Source organism: Pseudophryne corroboree, chromosome 6, assembly GCF_028390025.1.
Source record: "Pseudophryne corroboree isolate aPseCor3 chromosome 6, aPseCor3.hap2, whole genome shotgun sequence".
In the NCBI taxonomy this organism is placed as follows: domain Eukaryota; kingdom Metazoa; phylum Chordata; class Amphibia; order Anura; family Myobatrachidae; genus Pseudophryne; species Pseudophryne corroboree.
In genome coordinates, this window is record NC_086449.1 from 1,972,034 (window position 1) to 1,983,354 (window position 11,321).

At 45.2% G+C, this 11,321-nt stretch overlaps 1 protein-coding gene across 1 annotated transcript in view; it reads right to left on the reverse strand.

The window, feature by feature from the left end:
• EIF4A1 (eukaryotic translation initiation factor 4A1) overlaps window positions 1–11,016 on the reverse strand; it is a 19,648-nt gene extending 8,632 nt beyond the window's left edge. Inside the window, exon 1 of the mRNA XM_063930674.1 lies at window positions 10,909–11,016. Within this exon, the coding sequence (XP_063786744.1) occupies window positions 10,909–10,931 (23 nt within the window). The 5' untranslated portion in view covers window positions 10,932–11,016. The remainder of the gene's footprint in view (window positions 1–10,908) is intronic.
• Between the last annotated feature and the right edge of the window lie 305 nt (window positions 11,017–11,321).

Here is an 11,321-nt window from a genome sequence, read left to right on the forward strand (position 1 = left end):
AGGCACAGTGGGATATTTAATATACAGGGATGAGGCACAGTGGGATATTTAATACACAGGGATGAGGCACAGTGTGTTATATACAGGGATGAGTATGAGGCACAGTGGGATATTTAATATACAGGGATGAGGCACAGTGGGATATTTAATATACAGGGATGAGGCACAGTGTGTTATATACAGGGATGAGTATGAGGCACAGTGGGATATTTAATATACAGGGATGAGGCACAGTGTGTAATATACAGGGATGAGTATGAGGCACAGTGGGATATTTAATATAAAGGGATGAGGCAGTGTTATATTCAGGGATGAGTATGAGGCACAGTGGGATATTTAATATACAGGGATGAGGCACAGTGGGATATTTAATACACAGGGATGAGGCACAGTGTGTTATATACAGGGATGAGTATGAGGCACAGTGGGCTATTTAATATACAGGGATGAGGCACAGTGTGTTATATACAGGGATGATTATGAGGCACAGTGGGCTATTTAATATACAGGGATGAGGCACAGTGGTGTATACAGGGATGGGTATGAGGCACAGTGGGCTATTTAATATACAGGGATGAGGCACAGTGGTGTATACAGGGATGGGTATGAGGCACAGTGGGCTATTTAATATACAGGGATGAGGCACAGTGGTGTATACAGGGATGGGTATGAGGCACAGTGGGCTATTTAATATACAGGGATGAGGCACAGTGGTGTATACAGGGATGGGTATGAGGCACAGTGGGCTATTTAATATACAGGGATGAGGCACAGTGGTGTATACAGGGATGAGTATGAGGCACAGTGGGATATTTAATACGCAGGGATGAGGCACAGTGTGTTATATACAGGGATGAGTATGAGGCACAGTGGGCTATTTAATATACAGGGATGAGGCACAGTGGTGTATACAGGGATGGGTATGAGGCACAGTGGGCTATTTAATATACAGGGATGAGGCACAGTGGTGTATACAGGGATGGGTATGAGGCACAGTGGGCTATTTAATATACAGGGATGAGGCACAGTGGTGTATACAGGGATGAGTATGAGGCACAGTAGGATATTTAATATACAGGGATGAGGCACAGTGGTGTATACAGGGATGAGTAAGAGGCACAGTGGGATATGTAATATACAGGGATGAGGCACAGTGTGTTATATACAGGGATGAGTATGAGGCACAGTGGGATATTTAATATACAGGGATGAGGCACAGTGGGATATTTAATATACAGGGATGAGGCACAGTGTGTTATATACAGGGATGAGTATGAGGCACAGTGGGCTATTTAATATACAGGGATGAGGCACAGTGGTGTATACAGGGATGGGTATGAGGCACAGTGGGCTATTTAATATACAGGGATGAGGCACAGTGGTGTATACAGGGATGGGTATGAGGCACAGTGGGCTATTTAATATACAGGGATGAGGCACAGTGGTGTATACAGGGATGAGTATGAGGCACAGTAGGATATTTAATATACAGGGATGAGGCACAGTGGTGTATACAGGGATGAGTAAGAGGCACAGTGGGATATGTAATATACAGGGATGAGGCACAGTGTGTTATATACAGGGATGAGTATGAGGCACAGTGGGATATTTAATATACAGGGATGAGGCACAGTGGGATATTTAATATACAGGGATGAGGCACAGTGTGTTATATACAGGGATGAGTATGAGGCACAGTGGGATATTTAATATACAGGGATGAGGCACAGTGTGTAATATACAGGGATGAGTATGAGGCACAGTGGGATATTTAATATAAAGGGATGAGGCAGTGTTATATTCAGGGATGAGTATGAGGCACAGTGGGATATTTAATATACAGGGATGAGGCACAGTGGGATATTTAATACACAGGGATGAGGCACAGTGTGTTATATACAGGGATGAGTATGAGGCACAGTGGGATATTTAATATACAGGGATGAGGCACAGTGGGATATTTAATATACAGGGATGAGGCACAGTGTGTTATATACAGGGATGAGTATGAGGCACAGTGGGATATTTAATATACAGGGATGAGGCACAGTGTGTAATATACAGGGATGAGTATGAGGCACAGTGGGATATTTAATATAAAGGGATGAGGCAGTGTTATATTCAGGGATGAGTATGAGGCACAGTGGGATATTTAATATACAGGGATGAGGCACAGTGGGATATTTAATACACAGGGATGAGGCACAGTGTGTTATATACAGGGATGAGTATGAGGCACAGTGGGCTATTTAATATACAGGGATGAGGCACAGTGTGTTATATACAGGGATGATTATGAGGCACAGTGGGCTATTTAATATACAGGGATGAGGCACAGTGGTGTATACAGGGATGGGTATGAGGCACAGTGGGCTATTTAATATACAGGGATGAGGCACAGTGGTGTATACAGGGATGGGTATGAGGCACAGTGGGCTATTTAATATACAGGGATGAGGCACAGTGGTGTATACAGGGATGGGTATGAGGCACAGTGGGCTATTTAATATACAGGGATGAGGCACAGTGGTGTATACAGGGATGGGTATGAGGCACAGTGGGCTATTTAATATACAGGGATGAGGCACAGTGGTGTATACAGGGATGAGTATGAGGCACAGTAGGATATTTAATATACAGGGATGAGGCACAGTGGTGTATACAGGGATGAGTAAGAGGCACAGTGGGATATGTAATATACAGGGATGAGGCACAGTGTGTTATATACAGGGATGAGTATGAGGCACAGTGGGATATTTAATATACAGGGATGAGGCACAGTGGGATATTTAATATACAGGGATGAGGCACAGTGTGTTATATACAGGGATGAGTATGAGGCACAGTGGGATATTTAATACGCAGGGATGAGGCACAGTGTGTTATATACAGGGATGAGTATGAGGCACAGTGGGCTATTTAATATACAGGGATGAGGCACAGTGGTGTATACAGGGATGGGTATGAGGCACAGTGGGCTATTTAATATACAGGGATGAGGCACAGTGGTGTATACAGGGATGGGTATGAGGCACAGTGGGCTATTTAATATACAGGGATGAGGCACAGTGGTGTATACAGGGATGAGTATGAGGCACAGTGGGATATTTAATATACAGGGATGAGGCACAGTGGTGTATACAGGGATGAGTATGAGGCACAGTGGGATATTTAATATACAGGGATGAGGCACAGTGTGTTATATTCAGGGATGAGTATGAGGCACAGTGGGATATTAAATACACAGGGATAAGGCACAGTGTTATATACAGGGATGAGTATGAGGCACAGTGGGATATTTAATATACAGGAATGAGGCAGTGGGATATGTAATACACAGGGATGAGGCACAGTGTGTTATATACAGGGATGAGTATGAGGCACAGTGTTATATACAGGGATGAGTATGAGGCACAGTGGGATATTTAATACACAGGGATGAGGCCCAGTGGTGTACACAGGGATGGGTATGAGGCACAGTGGGATATTTAATACACAGGGATGAGGCAGTGTTATATACAGGGATGAGTATGAGGCACAGTGGGATATTTATACACAGGGATGAGGCACCGTGTGTTATATACAGGGATGAGTATGAGGCCCAGTGGGCTATTTAATATACAGGGATGAGGCACAGTGGTGTATACAGGGATGAGTATGAGGCACAGTAGGATATTTAATATACAGGGATGAGGCACAGTGGTGTATACAGGGATGAGTAAGAGGCACAGTGGGATATGTAATATACAGGGATGAGGCACAGTGTTATATACAGGGATGAGTATGAGGCACAGTGGGATATTTAATATACAGGGATGAGGCACAGTGGGATATTTAATATACAGGGATGAGGCACAGTGTGTTATATACAGGGATGAGTATGAGGCACAGTGGGATATTTAATACGCAGGGATGAGGCACAGTGTGTTATATACAGGGATGAGTATGAGGCACAGTGGGCTATTTAATATACAGGGATGAGGCACAGTGGTGTATACAGGGATGGGTATGAGGCACAGTGGGATATTTAATATACAGGGATGAGGCACAGTGGTGTATACAGGGATGGGTATGAGGCACAGTGGGCTATTTAATATACAGGGATGAGGCACAGTGGTGTATACAGGGATGAGTATGAGGCACAGTGGGATATTTAATATACAGGGATGAGGCACAGTGGTGTATACAGGGATGAGTATGAGGCACAGTGGGATATTTAATATACAGGGATGAGGCACAGTGTGTAATATACAGGGATGAGTATGAGGCACAGTGGGATATTTAATATAAAGGGATGAGGCAGTGTTATATTCAGGGATGAGTATGAGGCACAGTGGGATATTTAATATACAGGGATGAGGCACAGTGGGATATTTAATACACAGGGATGAGGCACAGTGTGTTATATACAGGGATGAGTATGAGGCACAGTGGGATATTTAATATACAGGGATGAGGCACAGTGGGATATTTAATATACAGGGATGAGGCACAGTGTGTTATATACAGGGATGAGTATGAGGCACAGTGGGATATTTAATATACAGGGATGAGGCACAGTGTGTAATATACAGGGATGAGTATGAGGCACAGTGGGATATTTAATATAAAGGGATGAGGCAGTGTTATATTCAGGGATGAGTATGAGGCACAGTGGGATATTTAATATACAGGGATGAGGCACAGTGGGATATTTAATACACAGGGATGAGGCACAGTGTGTTATATACAGGGATGAGTATGAGGCACAGTGGGCTATTTAATATACAGGGATGAGGCACAGTGTGTTATATACAGGGATGATTATGAGGCACAGTGGGCTATTTAATATACAGGGATGAGGCACAGTGGTGTATACAGGGATGAGTATGAGGCACAGTAGGATATTTAATATACAGGGATGAGGCACAGTGGTGTATACAGGGATGAGTAAGAGGCACAGTGGGATATGTAATATACAGGGATGAGGCACAGTGTGTTATATACAGGGATGAGTATGAGGCACAGTGGGATATTTAATATACAGGGATGAGGCACAGTGGGATATTTAATATACAGGGATGAGGCACAGTGTGTTATATACAGGGATGAGTATGAGGCACAGTGGGATATTTAATATACAGGGATGAGGCACAGTGTGTAATATACAGGGATGAGTATGAGGCACAGTGGGATATTTAATATAAAGGGATGAGGCAGTGTTATATTCAGGGATGAGTATGAGGCACAGTGGGATATTTAATATACAGGGATGAGGCACAGTGGGATATTTAATACACAGGGATGAGGCACAGTGTGTTATATACAGGGATGAGTATGAGGCACAGTGGGATATTTAATATACAGGGATGAGGCACAGTGGGATATTTAATATACAGGGATGAGGCACAGTGTGTTATATACAGGGATGAGTATGAGGCACAGTGGGATATTTAATATACAGGGATGAGGCACAGTGTGTAATATACAGGGATGAGTATGAGGCACAGTGGGATATTTAATATAAAGGGATGAGGCAGTGTTATATTCAGGGATGAGTATGAGGCACAGTGGGATATTTAATATACAGGGATGAGGCACAGTGGGATATTTAATACACAGGGATGAGGCACAGTGTGTTATATACAGGGATGAGTATGAGGCACAGTGGGCTATTTAATATACAGGGATGAGGCACAGTGTGTTATATACAGGGATGATTATGAGGCACAGTGGGCTATTTAATATACAGGGATGAGGCACAGTGGTGTATACAGGGATGGGTATGAGGCACAGTGGGCTATTTAATATACAGGGATGAGGCACAGTGGTGTATACAGGGATGGGTATGAGGCACAGTGGGCTATTTAATATACAGGGATGAGGCACAGTGGTGTATACAGGGATGGGTATGAGGCACAGTGGGCTATTTAATATACAGGGATGAGGCACAGTGGTGTATACAGGGATGGGTATGAGGCACAGTGGGCTATTTAATATACAGGGATGAGGCACAGTGGTGTATACAGGGATGAGTATGAGGCACAGTAGGATATTTAATATACAGGGATGAGGCACAGTGGTGTATACAGGGATGAGTAAGAGGCACAGTGGGATATGTAATATACAGGGATGAGGCACAGTGTGTTATATACAGGGATGAGTATGAGGCACAGTGGGATATTTAATATACAGGGATGAGGCACAGTGGGATATTTAATATACAGGGATGAGGCACAGTGTGTTATATACAGGGATGAGTATGAGGCACAGTGGGATATTAAATACACAGGGATAAGGCACAGTGTTATATACAGGGATGAGTATGAGGCACAGTGGGATATTTAATATACAGGAATGAGGCAGTGGGATATGTAATACACAGGGATGAGGCACAGTGTGTTATATACAGGGATGAGTATGAGGCACAGTGTTATATACAGGGATGAGTATGAGGCACAGTGGGATATTTAATACACAGGGATGAGGCCCAGTGGTGTACACAGGGATGGGTATGAGGCACAGTGGGATATTTAATACACAGGGATGAGGCAGTGTTATATACAGGGATGAGTATGAGGCACAGTGGGATATTTATACACAGGGATGAGGCACCGTGTGTTATATACAGGGATGAGTATGAGGCCCAGTGGGCTATTTAATATACAGGGATGAGGCACAGTGGTGTATACAGGGATGAGTATGAGGCACAGTAGGATATTTAATATACAGGGATGAGGCACAGTGGTGTATACAGGGATGAGTAAGAGGCACAGTGGGATATGTAATATACAGGGATGAGGCACAGTGTTATATACAGGGATGAGTATGAGGCACAGTGGGATATTTAATATACAGGGATGAGGCACAGTGGGATATTTAATATACAGGGATGAGGCACAGTGTGTTATATACAGGGATGAGTATGAGGCACAGTGGGATATTTAATACGCAGGGATGAGGCACAGTGTGTTATATACAGGGATGAGTATGAGGCACAGTGGGCTATTTAATATACAGGGATGAGGCACAGTGGTGTATACAGGGATGGGTATGAGGCACAGTGGGATATTTAATATACAGGGATGAGGCACAGTGGTGTATACAGGGATGGGTATGAGGCACAGTGGGCTATTTAATATACAGGGATGAGGCACAGTGGTGTATACAGGGATGAGTATGAGGCACAGTGGGATATTTAATATACAGGGATGAGGCACAGTGGTGTATACAGGGATGAGTATGAGGCACAGTGGGATATTTAATATACAGGGATGAGGCACAGTGTGTAATATACAGGGATGAGTATGAGGCACAGTGGGATATTTAATATAAAGGGATGAGGCAGTGTTATATTCAGGGATGAGTATGAGGCACAGTGGGATATTTAATATACAGGGATGAGGCACAGTGGGATATTTAATACACAGGGATGAGGCACAGTGTGTTATATACAGGGATGAGTATGAGGCACAGTGGGATATTTAATATACAGGGATGAGGCACAGTGGGATATTTAATATACAGGGATGAGGCACAGTGTGTTATATACAGGGATGAGTATGAGGCACAGTGGGATATTTAATATACAGGGATGAGGCACAGTGTGTAATATACAGGGATGAGTATGAGGCACAGTGGGATATTTAATATAAAGGGATGAGGCAGTGTTATATTCAGGGATGAGTATGAGGCACAGTGGGATATTTAATATACAGGGATGAGGCACAGTGGGATATTTAATACACAGGGATGAGGCACAGTGTGTTATATACAGGGATGAGTATGAGGCACAGTGGGCTATTTAATATACAGGGATGAGGCACAGTGTGTTATATACAGGGATGATTATGAGGCACAGTGGGCTATTTAATATACAGGGATGAGGCACAGTGGTGTATACAGGGATGGGTATGAGGCACAGTGGGCTATTTAATATACAGGGATGAGGCACAGTGGTGTATACAGGGATGGGTATGAGGCACAGTGGGCTATTTAATATACAGGGATGAGGCACAGTGGTGTATACAGGGATGGGTATGAGGCACAGTGGGCTATTTAATATACAGGGATGAGGCACAGTGGTGTATACAGGGATGGGTATGAGGCACAGTGGGCTATTTAATATACAGGGATGAGGCACAGTGGTGTATACAGGGATGAGTATGAGGCACAGTAGGATATTTAATATACAGGGATGAGGCACAGTGGTGTATACAGGGATGAGTAAGAGGCACAGTGGGATATGTAATATACAGGGATGAGGCACAGTGTGTTATATACAGGGATGAGTATGAGGCACAGTGGGATATTTAATATACAGGGATGAGGCACAGTGGGATATTTAATATACAGGGATGAGGCACAGTGTGTTATATACAGGGATGAGTATGAGGCACAGTGGGATATTTAATACGCAGGGATGAGGCACAGTGTGTTATATACAGGGATGAGTATGAGGCACAGTGGGCTATTTAATATACAGGGATGAGGCACAGTGGTGTATACAGGGATGGGTATGAGGCACAGTGGGCTATTTAATATACAGGGATGAGGCACAGTGGTGTATACAGGGATGGGTATGAGGCACAGTGGGCTATTTAATATACAGGGATGAGGCACAGTGGTGTATACAGGGATGAGTATGAGGCACAGTGGGATATTTAATATACAGGGATGAGGCACAGTGGTGTATACAGGGATGAGTATGAGGCACAGTGGGATATTTAATATACAGGGATGAGGCACAGTGTGTTATATTCAGGGATGAGTATGAGGCACAGTGGGATATTAAATACACAGGGATAAGGCACAGTGTTATATACAGGGATGAGTATGAGGCACAGTGGGATATTTAATATACAGGAATGAGGCAGTGGGATATGTAATACACAGGGATGAGGCACAGTGTGTTATATACAGGGATGAGTATGAGGCACAGTGTTATATACAGGGATGAGTATGAGGCACAGTGGGATATTTAATACACAGGGATGAGGCCCAGTGGTGTACACAGGGATGGGTATGAGGCACAGTGGGATATTTAATACACAGGGATGAGGCAGTGTTATATACAGGGATGAGTATGAGGCACAGTGGGATATTTATACACAGGGATGAGGCACCGTGTGTTATATACAGGGATGAGTATGAGGCCCAGTGGGCTATTTAATATACAGGGATGAGGCACAGTGGTGTATACAGGGATGAGTATGAGGCACAGTAGGATATTTAATATACAGGGATGAGGCACAGTGGTGTATACAGGGATGAGTAAGAGGCACAGTGGGATATGTAATATACAGGGATGAGGCACAGTGTTATATACAGGGATGAGTATGAGGCACAGTGGGATATTTAATATACAGGGATGAGGCACAGTGGGATATTTAATATACAGGGATGAGGCACAGTGTGTTATATACAGGGATGAGTATGAGGCACAGTGGGATATTTAATACGCAGGGATGAGGCACAGTGTGTTATATACAGGGATGAGTATGAGGCACAGTGGGCTATTTAATATACAGGGATGAGGCACAGTGGTGTATACAGGGATGGGTATGAGGCACAGTGGGATATTTAATATACAGGGATGAGGCACAGTGGTGTATACAGGGATGGGTATGAGGCACAGTGGGCTATTTAATATACAGGGATGAGGCACAGTGGTGTATACAGGGATGAGTATGAGGCACAGTGGGATATTTAATATACAGGGATGAGGCACAGTGGTGTATACAGGGATGAGTATGAGGCACAGTGGGATATTTAATATACAGGGATGAGGCACAGTGTGTTATATTCAGGGATGAGTATGAGGCACAGTGGGATATTAAATACACAGGGATAAGGCACAGTGTTATATACAGGGATGAGTATGAGGCACAGTGGGATATTTAATATACAGGAATGAGGCAGTGGGATATGTAATACACAGGGATGAGGCACAGTGTGTTATATACAGGGATGAGTATGAGGCACAGTGTTATATACAGGGATGAGTATGAGGCACAGTGGGATATTTAATACACAGGGATGAGGCCCAGTGGTGTACACAGGGATGGGTATGAGGCACAGTGGGATATTTAATACACAGGGATGAGGCAGTTATATACAGGGATGAGTATGAGGCACAGTGGGATATTTATAAACAGGGATGAGGCACCGTGTGTTATATACAGGGATGAGTATGAGGCCCAGTGGGCTATTTAATATACAGGGATGAGGCCCAGTGGTGTATACAGGGATGGGTATGTGGCACAGTGGGATATTTAATATACAGGGATGATGCACAGTGGTATATAAATATATATATATAATAAACAGGGATGAGTATAAGGCACAGTGGGATATTTAGTATACAGGGGGGAGGCACAGTGGTGTATATACTTGGGGATGAGGCACAGTGGATTATATAAAATATAGGAGGAAAATGAGGCACAGTAGGGGTATACACTGGGGGAAGAGGCACAGTAGGGTATATAAAATACAGAGGGAGGATGAGGCACAGTAGGGGTATATACTGGGGATGAGGGTATACGGGCAGATCCCGGCTTATGTAACGCAGCAGCAGATCCCCCTCACTCCCCCCGGGGCCACGTGCAGGGCCGGAAGTGGCCGCCATCTTAGGCGAGAGCTCCCCGCGCTGCCGCCGCCATCTTGTCCTCTCCCCGCACCCAGAGACGGACACGTGCTGCCGGGCGGGGGCCGCCATGTTACGCGACCTGGGGGGGAGGGGTGGTAGGCAGGCGGGTGCCGGGCTGAGGGACACGTCACTGTGGGGTCTCCCCGCGCCCGCAGGGTGTGAGGCAGGGAAGCGCGGCGGCGTCGGGGGTAACTGTCAGTCATGCCGCCGGGGGGTGGGCAGCGAGGCAGGCAGCGGCCGCAGGTGTAGGCCCGGGCGCCGGGCCGCGGCCGCTCACTTACCGGTTGTCGTAGCTCGCAGACATTCTTCAGAGCGGAAGCTGTCTGCGAGCCGGCGAGCGCCTCTTATATACCCTCCCGGCAGCTCCGCCCAACCGCGCTCTTATTGGCGGTCACGGCGGAGCCGGTCTGACGTAAGCTCTGCATGAGCGAGCGGGAAGGCGGGACACACGCTGATTAGACCAGGCTGATGTCTATAACACTGTTCTAGAACGCTATTGGACAACGTAATGTAGAAGCCCCGCCCCTAATTCTTGGAATTCAGTTCGGTCACGCCCCTTGTCAGTAAACGTCTCTAGGGCCGCCTGCCATTGGTCAGCGAGTACTCGTGATGTATTACCACATCGGCGGAGCCCGCCAAGTAAATCGTCCCCCGTCATTGGCTCAACCTGTCACTCAGACGTGCCCAGCAGCTG